This window comes from Antedon mediterranea, chromosome 5, assembly GCF_964355755.1.
Source record: "Antedon mediterranea chromosome 5, ecAntMedi1.1, whole genome shotgun sequence".
Taxonomy (NCBI): Eukaryota; Metazoa; Echinodermata; class Crinoidea; order Comatulida; family Antedonidae; genus Antedon; species Antedon mediterranea.
The window spans coordinates 10,709,729-10,728,904 of NC_092674.1; the positions used below are offsets into that span (position 1 = coordinate 10,709,729).

The window sequence follows — 19,176 nt, forward strand, 5'->3', positions numbered from 1 at the left end:
TATACTTTTGATGACAACATAATTATATTTTGTAAACTTATTTCATTAACATACTGTATATAACTATATTTCTTTGGATTGGGTAAGAAGATGAAATGATAGTTCAAATAATTATTTAAATACTCAATTACAAAACAAGAACAGAGATAAAAATTTAAACAAAAGGTTTCAAGCAACTTTAGGTGTAGTAACTATAACATAATGGCTCAAATATAAGCCCATGTTTCAATTACAAGCCCACACCACCACACATTAAGTCATTTTCAAGCAAAATGAATAAACCAAAACAACTATGTTAATGGTTGTAGTCAATCATATTCTAAAATGTTACCTTTTTTATCTAAAGATTGTTATATATTTTATTTACACAATATCAATAGATTAATTAAAACATGGGCTTTTGCCTGAATCAATTTAGGTATACAATGTTGCTTAATAGTAACTTTAACATACTGGCTCAAATATAAGCCCATGTTTCAAGTTCAAACCCACACCACCACACATACATTAAGTAATTTTCAAGCTAAATAAATAAACCAAGCAACTATGTTTTGGTTGTAGTCAATCGATAACAATAACAATATCAACTAGAATTTAATTCGTCACTTTGACGAATTATAGGTGATCATTTTTATCATTTTAATGAAATTAATTTTTTTTAAACATGTACGTACGTTAACATACGATAGGAAAATGTTGATGTATGCCATCCTATTATACGCTTATATTGCTGAGTTATGCCTATTATATGCCATATACAATGTACAGTATATACTGTATATCTATATACAGTGTAGCATAGGTGAAATTATGGGACACACATCAAGTTCAAATTTTTTGGTATGATGGAATTATCAAAATAAACTCGAAGATGACAATTTCGAAAGATAATGAATTGAGCAAATAAATATAAGGATTGGAAGAGAATTTGACACGTAGAAGCGCAATGCGCGCTCTTTGAAATTTGTATAACTTCGACTAAAGAAATTTAAAAACTACTTTTTAACTTCAACTGGCCATATGATAACATCACAACATCCGATAGGCTTAATTTTTATATGAATTCATATCTACATTTCATCAGCTTTCATAATAAATTATAATCTTCAAGGTCACCTTTAATTCTGAGGAGCTATAAGATATTCAAATGTATGGTGTAGCTGAAATTACACGACCTAAGTTATTCAAGTTTTTACGCGTAATGACGTCATCAAAATAAAAATGTTGACAACTTATGAGAAAGATAATTAATTGAGCAAGCACATACTAAAATGTGTGCAAAAATTAATCTCAAATAACGGAGATGCGCTCTATTGAATGTGATAACCCACACAAAAAGATAATAATTACTAATTTTTAAATTCAAGTGGCCATTTGATGACGTCATACCATTTTGTACGTCTAATATGTATATATATTTATATCTACAACTTATTGGCTTCCATAATAAGTTAAAACAATTGGGGGTCACCTGCCATTCTGAAGAGTTATATTCATTTTAAAAAGGCCTTATTTTTTTACCATTTTTAGCACTTTTGTACATTTAATGTGCGCATTTTGTCATTTTTAACGTGCTCGTATAGCGTTATTTTAAGTCGGAATGGACTCAAAGTCGGAGAATGTACTAAGGATTGTGAGTAGAATATGATGTATACATCAAATTTTATTTTTTACCCTTTTTAAAAATTGCGTGCGCAAAAATGTGTTTTTGCGCAGTAATTTTTTGAAACACGCAAATGGCCTATTTCATGCTCTAAATTGATAAAAACTAAATTTTGAGCTTTTTAAAATTTCAACGCGCGATTTCACGCGCATGACCTTGAAACGCCCGAGTTTTTATTTGCTTATATTTTTTATCTTGACCTCAAGTTTACGTGTAGTGATTTTCAATAATATGTGATAATGAATTATGGAGATATGATTGATAATGTGATTTCACAAAATGGCGTATACGTGACGTCACGAATGAGTGATCACGCTGAAAAGCTTATTAGGACTAAGTTAACGTATTTGAAAGACATTGTGAAATTTTGGTAATCATTAACATTAAACTTTTTGAGATATTTGTTACACAAAATCTGTACAGAGAGAAATAAATAATAAGAATAAGAAGAATAAAGATTTCATACAATAACAATAGGTGATCATTTTATTCTAAATGATCACCTAATAAATAAATTAAAACATGGGCTTATGCCTGAATCAGTAAAGTAACTTAAAACAGTATTTTAAAATGCATATGTAGGCCTACATTTTTTTTAAATAAATCAAAATAATCCATACTTAAAATAAACTTGGTATATTTAAAAAAACAAATGTTTTGAATGCAAAACTGTACATACAATATAATATTGTTTATTGATAGTCTGTGATAAGTTATAGAAAACATTATCACATGTTATTAAATTTAATTATACTAATGTGTTTAAAATTTACAGCCTAAAATTCTATTTAATTGCCACTAAGATATCAATATATAAAATAAAAAGTAACATTTACAAAGTGTTTGGAATACTCATATTTAACATTTACAATTTATATACTATAAGAATCCATTCCCTAAACTTAAGTTTATTTACCCAAACTTACTAGAGTACTAGTAAATCTCTATAGCAATGTGTTAAGAAGACAACCTACTCCAATTATCCCAGGACCACTATCCGAGGACTTAACACCTCATCAAATCTTATGTCAGTATTTGTACTTGGAAGATTGGGTCTTTGTTGTGTGGACGTTATACGGATAGTTGTGCTAAGGAGGTATAGTTATTCAGATAGTTCTACATGGGATCCTGGTTTGATACCTCAACCCCAATATGTGGTGGATAGGATATATTCAATGGAGGAATGTCAATATATTACAAAGATACTGTTATCTAATCAAACACAACTGAAAAACAAATTATTTTATGTATATTTGATTTAATAGTCTTTCACTGTACATTTATTGCTTAAATGTTTTTAATGGCATTTTCAAAAATTAAATGAAAATCTATTAAAGAACTAGACATATAAAAGCCAAGACATTTCACAAATAATATTTGACAAAATAATCCCACAACATGTTATGGTCGGAATACTAGAATGTCCATTATTGGCTAGTGTCTAGAATGTTCGGGGTTTGGCTCTGGGATTACTTGAAACATGCCTAAGTGATGATACTTGAATCTGGTATTATTTCTTAACTAATTTTTCAAATAATATGTAATCAGTTTGAAAATTAAATTCTGGATTAAAAACTTTTTACCATCATTATCAAATTTACTCAGTTTAACATCGGTAAATGTTTATCCAGTAATGCTGTAATTCTTTTTCCATGGTTGAATGAGATGCAAATAAACAAACATTAAATTAATACAAATTTACTGTAACAATTCTCTGTTGAATGTGTTTCTTTAAATATGCAAATTAATGTTCAGCTTTCAGTAATTGTTTATATGAAGAAAGAACATCTTAATTATAAAATATAATAATAAAGTAACAAAATTTAGTTTAAAAACAACTTTGTATTTGCTTTCAACTCGGCCTGATTTTGAAAAAAAGTGCTGTGTTCCGGACATAGCAAAGTAGGTTTTAATTAACTTGTGTCCTAAAGCAAATTAATACCGAAGATGCCTTTCAGTGAATATAATATATTCGTGAATACACAGTAAAAAAAGTTCATATGTATAACAGTACTATATCCAATAACCGAAATGGCCATCGCTCTAGGCATGTTATTCAATCTTTTTGGTAAAGTTAACGACACTAAAAATAAGTACAATCAAGCATGGAGAGCAATACCTATGCAGAACTAAGCAGATTTTATACATAGAAAATCACATATACACTCATTGTATACAAAATGCATCTTAATTGGAATTCACACTCTGGACTTGCATTATATTGGATCAAACAAATATCTGTAGTTTTAGCTTTTGTATACTTGGTCCATGATGGAACATAAAACCGTTTTAAGTATTGGCAAAACGCATGCCGGAATTACAATAAAAGAAGTCTGTTCATATCAGTTGCTTGTGACCTGTTCTTAAAAGCCCTTTTAAAATAAAATGTTTTATGTTAATTGAAATGGAGGTTTTCCAACCTTACAAATGTGTATAGTATATAATATATAAATCCAGACTAATTACTGAAAAACGGGTATCAGTGGCTGGATCACAATGGAGATACAAAATAAAATAATAAAGTGAAATAGAGAGAAAACTTAGCAGATCTTTCAAGCAACACTAGACTTCATCAGTACAGTATTACTTATTACAAACAAAAAATGTAGATGTGGTTCCCACAGCAAATTGTCCCTTTAGTAAGAGTGTCTTCTTAATAGGAAGTGAGTTAAAACATTAGTGTTAAGACATACATTTCCTCTCGTTTGTGTTACGAGACCGTGTCCCCTTAAATAATAATAATAATAATAATAATACCACATTTATATAGCGCACTTTTCTTGAGTAATCATGCTCAAAGGCGCTTTACAAGCATTATTACCCCAGTATTTTTTTGGGATCAAACACGTATGGAAACATACTCCCATAATGTAGCCGGTAACCAGCGCAAAGTTGTGTCTAGATCTAACTGGGTACCCATTTATACACCTGGGTGGAGAGAGGCAACGTAAGTAAAGTATCTTGCCTACGGATACAAGCAATGCGGCGAGAGTTGGATTCGAACCTAGGTCTGACGATCGGTAGTACAACGTCCAACACACTGCGCCACACACCCTCACTAAATGGGGGTCCTCTGAGTAGGGAAGGGTTCTACTGTATAAAGCTAAACCCCTAAAATATGATATAGAATATAGATATTATACTTTATTACAATTTTGCACAGATTTTGTTATTATTTTTTAAGAATTATATATACATAGTAGTAGATACAATAAAGGACAATGCCTACTTACAGTATTACACTAGATTGATTTATATAATATTCTTTTTGGTCACCTAAAAATAAACAACATTTTTTTGGATGGAATTGAAATTATATTTATAAATACAAAAGTCTAACCATTTACAATATTGAATAACATATTTGACCTAGTCAAAAATGAGGGGGCAGCAGTTGCCTTGTGGCCTCATTTTACTATTAGTTCACTGCCAAGACTTGGGTTAGAATTAATTGATCATGGCACTATAATTTGTGGGGTGGGACTGTAATCGAGCAGTAAATTATACTTGGTGAACTACGGTGGCTACACAAATGTTGGGAAAGTATATATTTATACATGTATTAATGTATAGTCACATAATGTTTTAAACACATTAGCTTATTGATTGTATCGCTTCAATCCTTGCACAATAGTAATTGACAAGTTAAACAAGTAACCTGTTTCTTATTTATTTTTATAAGTGTTCTGTGCCGACTCATAAATAGCTTGATAACCTCTTTCATTCATCGTGTTCCTACAAAATATGTTCTTCACGTAAACACGTATTCACAGACTCGTAATAACCATCCCATCCAAGCTGAGTTAACGACTATTGGATTTACCAACCGTTAAATTCAGTTTTATGAGTAGAAGTATGTTTACTGTGCAGTTTGTAAAAACTGAAATACAGCGGGTCAAACAATCGTGCAAACATGTCTGCATAGATAATGATGATCTTTAAAGGGTAGAACAGACGAGATTATGTTACATTTGAAAAAAAAAAAGAATGAAAAACAAATCAACGCTAAAAAGAATCCTGTTGAAAGAGCGTTAGATTCGCTAAAGCTTACGATGATCACATAATTCTTGAATGAGTGAAGCCGACCTTGTTGCCAAGACAACTGCCAGCGATAAATCTTAGGTTTCTCTAGTGATGTATCAACCGAACTTTAACTACCGTAATCATCTCCACGGCAACTGCTATGACCTCGTATTGGATGGTGACATAATGCCCTCGTTTACTGAAAAACAAATGTTTGGTATTTATAATAACAATTTATGTTTTAATGGTAGAATTTATAGATTTGCTTTCTGCATTAAGTAGGAAGATTGTCTGCTTGGGGAATGGCTAGTAAAAATTAAAAGTTATTAATGAGTTTGGTGTAACACTGTCATATCATTAACTAACACCAAAAGTATGACAAATATATCATTTGAACAATTGTCACCAACTTTAGGTATGTTCAGATGCAATGGAATTGAGACGTAATGTCTGTAAAGAAAGTGGATTAAAGTAACGCGTGCCACGGCCTGTTTTTGTGTCAGTAAAGAAGGTCAGGTGGTTAACGATGCACTGTTAAGCGTATGATCTAGTCAGGGTATTGCACATATTTACTTTTACAATAAATTGTCACTCTTTCAAATGTATAACTGATTGGTTTATATGTATATGAAGAAGATGATTGGTATAATACCATTGATGCAGTATGTATGCTGCTTCTTTGAGCTAACCATAGCGATCAGAACAAGCTCAGTGGTTTAATTAGGCTGTGTTTGGATGTAAAATCATGTGTAACATGTGTAACTTTACATGTGTAATCAGTGATCGTTCGGACGATGAACAATTTACACGTGTAAACTAACAAAAAATACCCAGCAGGGTCATATTTCATGCATCTCTACACTATTAAGGTCAAAATTGCTCCTTATCTTGTGGTTAATCAGCTTGCGTTTTAAGGTGTAATTGAAAAATCCACCTCATGAGGTGGAGTTACACCACACGCGACCATTACACATATAAATTTGTTCCGTCCAAACAGGCTCTTAGAGGTATGAACACACAGATATCTGGAGGTCATGATTCGAGTCCCACAAAAGAATTGTACTGAGCATTCAATACGTCTGAATAGACTGACTGACTTCTAGTATTAATAGGTGTACTGTTTAGCTCATGATAGTTTTTGGCCAATCATAGCTAAAGCAAAAAGCTAATTCTTGTTTAAAGACACCTTCCCTACGTTTTTTAGATCTATTTTAAGATCACAAACTATATTTAATGTAAAAATAATACTATATGGTCCTTATTGCGATAACTTTTTTCGTCTTTAAATGGTTAAAAATGTGAAAAATAAGTCGATTCTAATAATTATAGCGGCCCGCTATAAATCCCAAAATGCATTGCGCGCAGATTGATATTTTTGTTTTTCTTCTGTAATTCACCCACTTTTCGATCGATCGTGAGGCCAAAACAAATGGAAGACTCCTAACTTTTCAGCGAAAATACCGGGTTTTCCCCAATTTGTATCAAAGGAGTCTGGCAAAAATCGAAAGACAATTATTGCAACAACTATACAACGTCAGGCTAGGTATATAGCTAGCGTACGATGTTCGTACGTTACCGATTTTTACCAGCTAGGCCTACAAAACAAAGACCTTGCACGAGAGTTAAGTCGCCGCGAGCTACTTAGGTAGTGCATAGTTTCTCACTTTTTATCATAATTTACCATAAAACATACATTTAAGACAAGGAATGACCTGGTTTAATGTTTTTAAAGTAATATATATGTATTATTTTTAAAAAACGTCACAAATTGTAGGGAAGGTGTTTTTAAGATAACATGTCCTGTTCTGGCTGTGAATGTTTAAAAACTAAAGACTTAACATTGGAATAATAAGTTATGTCAACTGTTTTTATACATGTCACTTTGGCTGAATGATTTAGAGAATTTAGAGATTTAGAACTGGAGCCCTCGGTTTGAAACCGATAGACTTTATTGTGTTTTTTTTTTCAATAGTTGCTGGATAGGTTCAGTTATATTTAGAAAAATCAGCTATCTTGCAATCTCTCAGATTTTCAGAAAAACTTTTTGGGGAAAAAATTGGACACAGGCTTGATATTCCAAAACAATAGAAAGAAGGTAAGAATAATGAAGACATTTCACATAGCAGAAAAGGAGATGTTCCGGAATATCAGGGAATATCCTGCAATTATTGGAAGCAAAGTTTGTCCTCTCTCCTCAAGTAATTTCTTCACAGAAAGGTGAATCAAAACTCTTGTATAAACATTTATATGGATTCAGAATAGAGTGTGAAAGGGCTTTAATTAGGAATAATCACTTGTATATTATTGACATTAAATGTGACCTATTTATTGTAATTAATAGCCCGAAGAAAAACCTTAAATCATTACAACAGTTAACATTACAGTATGATGATACAAGAATTGAAAGATAATATTGAATTCAGGTTGTTCATTAAGCTGATGGTTATTGTAATCGGGTTTAATCATAAGGTGAAATTTGTGTGGAAAAAAGGTAGGGAAACTGTGAATTTGCTGTTAAAATTGTAACACTTTATAAACTAAGTCTCTTTGATGATTAGGGAGTGGAGAAGAATCATTTTTGAGTTACAACCCTGACACTAAGTCATGATTTAAACTCTGAACTTTGGGATTGGAAGGAAATGATACATTATATCTAACTACTGTATAACTGTAGTTTCACCTGTTTCATTTCCCTCTGTTCCCCACCTACCTTTTTAAGTTTCCAGGGAGTGAATCGCGGTAATCTTCCAATTACTGGAAAAAAAACTGTTTTTACAGCAGAATTCTATATTTGACCAATTTTAAGAGAAATTTATGTTTTTGTCGCAATTTTTGTGTTACAAACGTGTTACATTTGTATAATTAACCGAATATTAAAAATATTATGTATCTGACCTTTAACCTGATGTTTTGACATGAATACTTTGGTGTAGACTTACCTTTATAAACCACAACACGTTTAGATACAGGACATCGTTCATCTTGATTTTCCTGCATAAATATATTTGTTCGTAATATTCTGTTACCAAGTCCAAAAGGAGGTCTGAAGTTGTTCATCATTGTACCCTTTAGCGGATTAGGTTCTGGATTTTCCTTTCGATATGTTTTAAGTTCTCGTAGACCAAGTGAAAACTATAAGAGAATTTATTGAAATTGAGAAATGAACGAAAATAAAAGGTTTTGGTGCTATGAACATAGATTGCAGAAATATGATTAATATTGAAAATTTTATAGTGCCATATCAGCAACATAGCACTCATGGCGTCCATCATGTTAGTGCTGCAAATTCTTCTTCCACTATGACATGATGTTTTCTTTTTTCTTGATGGCCTTTCATAAAAACACTTTTTATTAACGAAGTTCTCCATGTTTATAGTGATTATTATTATTACATAGCCCACTGTCACAATTAACTATACCAATGTTATTTGTAATCATAAAACGATCCTACAATAACAAATCGACTTATTACATTAAATAACACTGAAAGTGTAGTAAGTTACCAATACCAAACAGATTAAAACAGAGTTTACTATATTTTTATATATTAAAGTGATTTAAAATGAAGAAATTAAAGAAATGACTAAAACACATGACACAATAAATATGTCATATCATAACACTTAACTAGACAATTGAATGAAAAAAATTAGTTATCTGGGCAATCGATACGATATTTCCCAGACTTATTAAACATTTATATTAGTTTTTGGTTTGGTCACCTCTGTACTGTATCTCCACACATAGCATTATATGTCCAGTATCATCTATATATAAAGTATGGTTAATTCTGACATAGGCGAGCACAATGGAAAAACTTCGGTATAAATCTCCGCCTTGGATACCTACCTTATCTATATTAGATGTACTGCGAAACGTAGATTTGATATCATTAGTTTTCAGTACTACGTTATGGTTCCATATTTCTATCTTAGGAAGATATTATAAATGGTTTTATAACAACATTTTTTGATTTCATCAGTATATTTTCAATTCAATTTCAATTGTACGCGGGTCGAAGTAATTTCCGGGTTCATGATAAGTTCACACGTTCACATTGCAACTTCCTGGTTTTAACTAAGTTGGCCGTTAGTGGCTATATAGCCATTTTAGCTTTTTGTTTATTTTCGGATCGGACCGCGCGTGTGAAGGTTCAGTAGTTAAAAAATAAAAATTATACTGGAAATTAATAAAGATCAAATTAAATATACACCATAAACCATCGGAATATATTGTGGGGAATAGTATTATAAAATTACATAAGGAGATCTGATGATATTAATAAACGCCTAAAAAACATCAATTTGAATAATAATCGCCAACCAACTATCTAATAAACGCCCATCCACATTTATACACACAATACTGTATTATATATATATTTATAGTAACACAATGATACTATTTGACAGAAAACGTACAAGGAGAGCGTCCTTTTTACACGATTCATTATCATTCCGAGAACCATCGTCTACACTTCCTAGAGGGGGAGCGAGCTTACCCTCTAGTATAGGCAAATTCTATTATACAGTGTATAACATGTCAGAGGGCCGGATCCAGGATTAGTTTTGTGGGGAAAAAGTGTAGAGCAAAATATAGTGGGGTCCTGAAGGCCCTAGGAAAAAAATGTGTGTTAATGGTGTCTAGGAGGTCATTAATGCACTCTCATTCGATCATCTGTAAAGGGTCTTTCACAACTGTTCCAGCATGGTTCAAATCAAACGTCAATGTTTCGTTTTCATGAATGGATGTGTCTGTACAGCATGTCCTTGGCTGTCGTCTAGACAACTAAAGTGTCTGTAGTTCAGCTAGCGGGTATTTCGGCAATAAAACAGACTGACTACCCAGTTTCTTTAAAAATGTTTTCCCTGTTGAGGATGGGGGGGGGGGCACGGATCTCCTCTGCATGTAGCACCCAATGACATAATTATATTCAACTATTAGTTGACTTTTTAGGTAGGGAAAAAAGTGTAAAGGCCCTCCAACAGTAGGTAATTGCATTGGGCTGCTTATTCTCAGGGCCCCTTAAGCTCTGGGCCTTTTGGTTTAGCCAGTGAGTGCTTATAGCCATTTACGCCACTACATATAGGCCCATTATAAAATCTAAAAAATCTAGTAGCCAAAAGATTTCTATTTTGACTATTACTTCAGCTTCCTCATCAAGCAAGCACAAATAATCTCATAAAATAACAACAGACATTTCTCACATTCCAATTGTTACTTAAATCATCCATAAAGTTATCCTGTATTGAAGATGAATAAGCAATGGTTTTTATAGCTCATCAATCTAGTGGTAACTTCTAAACAGTTGGGCAAATTAGATGTTTCAAATTCCAAACTTGATAGAACTTTCAAAGTTTAATCTGGTAATTTGAACGGATTTAACAATTTCACAATCAGATAGAATGCATACCTTGCTAACACAAACAAGAAAAAGTAGAAAAATAGGCCTGTTTACTTTTTTAAAATTTGTTTTTACCCAAAATAATACATGGTGCTCAACAGTCATACAGTAACTAAAAAGACTTGCGCATTTGGCTAGAGGTGTTGCTTTTGAGGCCTATGAGGTTTTATAAAAATCGTGAAAAAAAGCATGGTGTTCTTGATTAGTGAATGTACCTCGTGTACAGTGTTTGAATTAATATTTTTTTTTATCTTAAACAATATACTTTTGGGACTAGGCATACAACTACAATAATTTATCATTTACAGTGCAATGATATGAACTGTTCCATTCTTATTAAGCCTAGTCTACAAAACAAACTTGAGTAAACTCAGAGTTTTTCAAGAAAGGTTTTCCAAAGTTTTCTAGACCAGTTGACAAACTTCTGCAAACTGCAGAAAACTTGCAGAAGTCTACACTAGAAAACTTAGCTCGCAAACTTGAGCAAACTCTTTGGTTTGCTGGTGGACTTTAATGATTTATTATATTAGTTCTGGTATATATCACAGACTAAGTAAGTGGTAATTAGTATAATTTACACTGGTAGGCATTTCATTTCCTTCTTAAAACTTGCTTATTGTGGAGACCCTACATTACTTCCACTATGTACAACTGACAATGTAAGTCTGCAACTAATGAGAAAAATGGCCAAGTAAGTCACATGGAATAACTATGCTTCTGTAATGATTTACTCAAATTGGAACTTACAGTACAACCTAGGTATACTTATCCAAGTCTAATAATAATTTAACTAATAACACAATGAGAAGGAAACATTTGTAATAGCTGATGTAAACTATGGTATCCACATGATTAACTAAATTCTATTTTCCGTTCACCTACATTAAATTGTTTGATTCAAATGTCAATGTTATAAATTGTATTTCTGATTCACTACAAGCGTCATTCAATTGTGTCATTTAAAAATATAAATTAAAGTATCTTGTTGCAATCATTCCCATAAGAAATTGCTGTATCAGAAAATTGAGAATAGACATTATCAGGTACATGCTTTGTAGGGAGATTACAATCGGAAATGGTTAAAGTGGTTATCGCAGGAGTATAAATTTCTATAAAAAGATCCAGGTTTTGAAGAAATTGTAAAATTGAAGTTATTTGGAGAGGAAGCACAATCTTATATTCCTGCATGCCCACAATGAACTAGCCTCGCCATTGCAAATGAAAGATACTAGTGTGTTGTGCATATACTGCAATAGTATTGTCATTATACCTGATATAATAGGTTTTACCACGGGTCTTAGCTTTCGTGATCTTAGGTCTTAGGGGGTCTTAGCTTTCGTGGTCTTAGGTTTCGTGACACCCGTTTTACCACTCCTTATAAATACATTTAAAGAATAAGACTAAATAAACTTTCAGATAAATGTAAAATTGCAAAACACCAGCAAATAAATAATGACTAAAAATGAAATAATCAAAACTTTATCAATCAACATTTTTTGACTCAATTTTACACAACCAACCTAAAATACTATAACACTGAAATTCAAATAATTTAATGGTAAAACAGCAATAGAAAAAAAAAACAATAAGGTGAGTTGAAATTATGACACTAGAGATCACAAAACAAAGTGTGAAAAGTTGTTCTCATAGAACAGTTACTGGCAATAAACGATATTAAGATTCCCATTAGCTACACAGGTTTCATACTTTATAATAACCAACAAACCTCTCTTTTGACATCTCATTATTTTAAAACTTTACAATTTTCATTTTAAAAAAAACGGAAAACCAGGAGAAAATTATTCATGAATGATTTAGCTACTTTGTTTTAGCTTAAAATTATTTCTTTATTGAGACTTTGAATTTCTTATTACTATATGGTTCAAGGTCATTATAAATATAATATTAGTTCTACCATTTTCAATATGGTATTGTTACACGTGCCTTAGGCAATCAGTTATATAATTATTTTTAATCGCCATGCCTGGAGTAACGGATATATGTGATTGTTAAACTGCTCTCGTTAATGGAGTCAAATTTAAATAAGAGCATTTTTAGTTTTTAAATATTTTGGTGTTTCAGTGTTGGTAATATTCAAGCTGATGGAGTGACTTATAGCAAAATGTAATTAAGAAAAGAAAAACCAACTTTTGTAAATTGCTTTACTCAGATATTGTTTACAAATAGTACTAATAGATGAAAAATGTTAATAAAATGAAGATTTTTGATAAGAAAACAAGTTGAATGTGTATTTTATTTATTGGCAAGGTATTTAGTTTGAAAGCTTTAATCAGCTAAACAGTTTTTTCCAAAGAAAACTGTCTAGAAAGTTGAAATTATTGAAGTAACGTAAAAGATAGTGTTTGCTTTTAAAACAAGCACGAATGTGCGATACTCGGTGTACAGCAAAAGAAGCTGTAATGACGTCATAAGACCGGATGTAACGTCACATACACATCAATAACCTCGCTACCAAATACGGCTATATGGTACCATCTTCGAGACGTGCACATGGCTGCATCCGGTTTGAAAATAAAAAATCCGGCCCTATAGCTTTGAGGACATGTGCCTGTAGTATATTCATGCCAAATCCCAGCTCAATACTACAACGAATAAGGGAGGAGTAGTACTTTAAAAATCGCACTTTTTACTCAATAGTGTCCAGATGGAGGAAGAGGAGGAGGAGAAAATGAGTAAGTCCTAGACTCGGGTACCCTGAGTAAAAACTAAACATTAAACATAACCCAAATAAATACAGAACAAAGCTTTCATCGACTGTTTTCATTGTTAATCCTAAATAACACTACATTGTCTACAAAGTTTAAATATTAAAACAAGTTCTGTATTTTTTTACAATTTGTAGATACTTAATAAATGGTAAACTAATTAAATACAGAACAAATGAGGGGAAAAAAAAGAAGAAGAAAACGGAGGGAGAAAACAACTAGGAAACATAAGATAAGAAAGACAAACTAAATTTTCTATTTAAAAAATATTATTCATTTTTAAGTATTTCATAGACCTTTCCTATTGTATTTCTGTCTTTAAAAATTCAGAAGATTATTACACTTTTCTTCAAGGCAGAAAAAACCCCCAATTAAAAAAAACTTCTAAAACCCAAGATTCTGTCTAGTGTGCCCTTTTGACACTTACCACTACTTACAACATCAGGATGATGCTACAGTATACTGAATATATATTTTGTTCAAATGCTAAGCTTAGTTATCTGTATGCAGGGCGACCTTAACAGAGTGTCGTCCCTACCTTGCGGTTTTATGCATAGTAGGGGTTAACAAATATTGATGGATGGATGGATTGAAGTGATGAATACGGTAGTTTTTATTCATTTAGACAGTATGTTTACAAGCATAACTTTAGTACTGTATTATGTATTATCTACTGACACGAATTGCCGAAATTTTATTAAAAAAATATTTGTTCTGTGTGTGTACAGGGCCGCAACTATTGCCTTCTGGTATTTGGACTAAAACACTCCAATAGAAATGTACTCTCCAACACCATGTTTATTGGTGTCCTTGTACTTCAGTACCTCTACTACTTTGTTAGGATTGATTTAGTTATTTCTTAGATACAATTACAGTACAAGCCCGATTACAAGAATAAAGCATTGTATTCTTTTATACATACAGTTAGTTTCAATATAAGCTGAAACTTAATACCGCCCTCTACATTTAAAACTTTATATAAAAGATGAGCAAAAGCATATATTAACATTATTTCTAATAATAGTAAATAAACATGTAATAATATATATATAATAGTTTGTTTGTATATATATTTTTTTTTTCACATCTTATCAGACAGTTGTGGTTTCAAATTTTGAAATAAAGTGTAAAGGGAAAGAGCGTTTTTGGAAACTTAGGCCTAACATATTAACGATGTACAAACATTCTTAATCAACAAAATACAGTTCTAATGATAAACAGAACAATGTATACTGGGCTTCATAAATACTGTATATCTTCTGCTATAATTCCACCCAACTAGAGAACACAACAAAATTGGGCCGACTATACCCAGGGAAACTCCTGGTTCAGGAAAAAATGAACGGTAATCATTTCCTGTAAAAAACTCATCAGAATTGGCTAGAGAGAAGTCTACATCCAGACCAACAGTTAATACTGGGACTATATACCCTGGGATATGCCTGTTTGTGAAATCAAACATAATGTAGGAGGTGGGATTGAACCCGAAGTGGGATTATACCCAAAGTGGGATTATACCTGAGGATGTAAAACAAGAAAAGCTATTCACTCTTTCTTCGGTGCCACTTTCTTTTTATTAATTGATAATTAAAAATTGGGCTCTTATTGTATTTAAATTATTAAGAAGGATTTCATGAATATGTTTAGTTAGTTTGTTTAGTATAGTAATTCTATATGGTGTGGTGTAAATAATAACCTATTAATTTATTCTAGTCTTGCTGCAGGTATGAATAGTTAGTACAAAGTATATATTAGGGTGCTGACAATTGGGTATCAATATGGCAAAAATATTAAATAGCACGTCCAGTCTCAGTTTCTGAGCGCTTAATCTATAACACTATTATTTAACCACTAGTCAATAATTTATCACACAATCATGAATATTAAATCATTAATTATTATTAAATTAAGCTATAACCACGGTCGTTGAATTTTAAACAATATGTATACACCCACACTATGAACCTAGTAACCTTTGTGTACTTTTAACTGTAATAGATGATAAATCTCCATAATAGTTATAGGTTAACTAACATTTATCACATCCATTTGCAGGCTTGGTTACATCATTGAATTCCGTTGTAATGGTAACATTCGATTTAATAATTGCTCGATAATGAATTACAATTTCAAATATGTAATCAAATACTTAAGAATGGCGTGTATGCCCTTGTATCGATATTCTAACACCTACCGTTACCAAAGACACTAATTAGGTCTTGAAATGCAAACGCACAGTACATATAATCAATGCAAATCAATACTGTCTATATGTCCTTAAAAGTGATTTTTAAATAGTGACTTCTACATGTAAATATCAAATATCGTAACAAATAACAATCCTACAGCCATTAAATTCTACAATTATTTTTACCGAGTACAATAGTAGTGAGTGAGTCGTAAAATTGTAAAACAAGACAATGGGTCTGTTTCTGCTGAAAAAATCAAAATAATCGATTTTTTCCAGTCACCGCAAACCACAAAAATAATCGCGTTGCAATTGAAAATTGCTACGACTTTAATCGGTTATTCAGGTAATCGGTTTTTAAAATCACGTCATCATTCCCCCACAGCGCAGTTCAAGTTATGAAAGGCCGATGAGAGTTGGTTTGTTTACATCCTATCGCTGCCTAAAACTCTCACATGTAGGATTAAAAATTACTCTTACGTAAAGCTTTATTATTTCTAAAATAAACATCTAGGCCTACTACCGTACCACATACAACAGAATAATGATGTTATATTAATAAGGACACGTCGGCGAAAAAAGTTCGTTTCGCCGTTCGTTGGTTCTACCTTCGGCCTGCTAGGCCTAGAGGCTATTATATTTCTACCGAAACAAGTCAACAGACAACAGGCCTACTAACAAATGACATGTAAAACATCGTTAGCCTGGACTGGTGGTATGTAACGGGTGTACTTGTAACACAGAATCCTGGAGTCTCTCGGTATAATTCTCCCCCACAAAATAATAAAAATCAAATGTTTAACATTTGATTTTTATTCGGTCTACATCGCGATCGTGGTTTTGCTGATCGTCGTCGATATCGCGCAAATAAACAGCATGCTTTGTGACGTGAATAAGTTTGTCATACTCTAGAGGTCAAAGTGAGGTCAATAATCGCTATTTGTGTTGCAGCTCAAAACTGCTCCGCAATAATCGGTTAAAACAAGAAATAATCGATTAAAACACGCAATGGATTGAGTGTTTTTAATCGGTTATTTTTAATCGGTTATTTTATTTTGCGCCGTTTCTGCTGCCCAAAAATAATCGATTAAAAAAATAAACGGTTAATAATCGATTATTTCTGCTCAGCAGAAACAGGCCCAATGAAGACATTGTAAACCACAAACAACACTTTCCATACGTTCCATACATTTCCTATTCAGAGGTAGATTTATATGCGGGGGAATGGTGTGAGAAAAGCTTCCAAGAAATTTGTGTTCTATGGGAGAACCCCCATGATTATCTTCACACTCCCACCCTTTTCAAAATCCTGGATCTGCCCCTGCTTATACTTCTTATTTCTGGGGCACTTCTCTATAAAACGAAAAGGGAAGGAAATATTACAAAAACAAACAGTATAGTGTTGTAGTCTGTGAGTGGTGCTTACCTGGATAAACCTATAGCCTATAGCCTATTCTCTACAAATATTATATCCACAACCAACAGAAGACAGATGTTAAGAGGACAGATATGTGGATCCCAATTATCCCCTTAATTGATTGAATCTAAACAATATAATTGAATTTATACAATGCACTAATACAATACTGATTGAGCATTCAAAATAAATATTTTTATGTTTCCTTGATATTATAATTCATTTTTTATGTTAAAACTCAAACACATCATATGTTTTTCCATCAAGAGCATTAAAAGCAAGATGTAGTGGACAAAACTAAGCCAAGTTGTCTGTATCCCATTGTAATCAATGTACCGACAGACATTACTTCATCTCCATTTTTAAAATCACAAATCTTCCAAGATTCTAACATACGCAACTATGTTCTGCATGAATGATCACAGCATAGCGACAATGTAATATTAATAATATTCATCCAACTAGAGTGTCATCATACAGTCAGTAGTAAATTTATTAAGCATTTCATAAATTTGGATAAAAATATATTATAATTATCCTTATGAAATTTACTGGCATACCTCGGATGAATACATCATGCTATTTATAGATTCAAAACGAAGAAGGCAAAGGAGATGTATGGAATAACGATTTACGACTAAAATAAAACAAGTTTTCTATATTACAATAGCACTAGATACAGCAGATACTTGTGTTCTTTTTCAATTTGGGACACATTTAACACGTTCACTGCCAAGGCATTTTCCGTAATTTCTGTCCCAGTGCCAAGTCCCGTTTACATATTAAATTACAGTTTGAAAGTGTAACATCTGGTCACAGACTATCATGATGTCATTCAAAATACGATGGCGGGAAAAACCGTTGAGACGTATAAATACGTCACTGGCAATGGTCCAACAATTTTATTGACTTTGCCAGGAACGTAAATATACGTCGGGGATTTTCCGCGCTAAAATCGGTCAAACCTATCATCGAGAGATAAAAACAGTAAACCACACTGAATCATTTCATCCTTTATTATTTTTATTTACTATTAGCGCAATTTATGACATGTTTGAGATGATTATATTGAGTGTGAGGGCGCCATCGTATCAACCATATTCAATGCATGAGGGAATAAACACAAACAAACATATGACATTTATTTTTAGATTATCGTTTACGTACATCATTCATAAACTGCCATGCGATAATTCCTGTTCCAATCACCACTGCCAGCGATTCTACATACAATACAAAAGTGCTACGATTTTGACGTAGTATTACGTCTTGGCAAGTAGCGACACGCAATTTTTGACGTATAAATACGCCGTGGCAGTGAACGTGTTAAACTGCCCTTTCTCTTTGGCTTTGTCAGACTGAAAATATTTCACCAAAGAAATGTTTTTCTATAAATGCATGCAAATTTTTAACCTATTTAGTGTAATTTATTTCTTTTATTCTTTATTGAGAAATGTTAATAAAAACAAATAAAATTGTGAAAAAAACTTTAAATATACATCCTCTTTGTAAACATTATTGCTTTCATTTACAGTATTTTATAATTTTAAATATTGAAATTAAATTAGTCAAATTAGTCCATCATTGGATAATCAACAAATTAAATTATAATAATCAATTATAAAAAATACAGTTTAATTTAGAGCTATCTTAATTAATTTTGCTATCTAATTGTTTAAATCTTGTATACTTATTAGTTTAATTTAATATAGATTAATTTTAATTTAAAATCAGCTGAAGGAATTAGCATTTACG

General features: G+C 32.0%; 1 protein-coding gene across 1 annotated transcript in view; it reads right to left on the minus strand.

The window, feature by feature from the left end:
• Window positions 1-2,174: 2,174 nt before the first annotated feature.
• The window catches only part of LOC140050531 (carbonic anhydrase-related protein 10-like), a 116,586-nt gene continuing 99,584 nt past the window's right edge, over window positions 2,175-19,176 (minus strand). Inside the window, exons 8-9 of the mRNA XM_072095770.1 lie at window positions 8,626-8,818; window positions 2,175-5,885 (exon numbers count right to left, since the gene is read on the minus strand). Coding sequence (XP_071951871.1) covers window positions 5,845-5,885; window positions 8,626-8,818 — 234 coding nt within the window. The 3' untranslated portion in view covers window positions 2,175-5,844. The remainder of the gene's footprint in view (window positions 5,886-8,625; window positions 8,819-19,176) is intronic.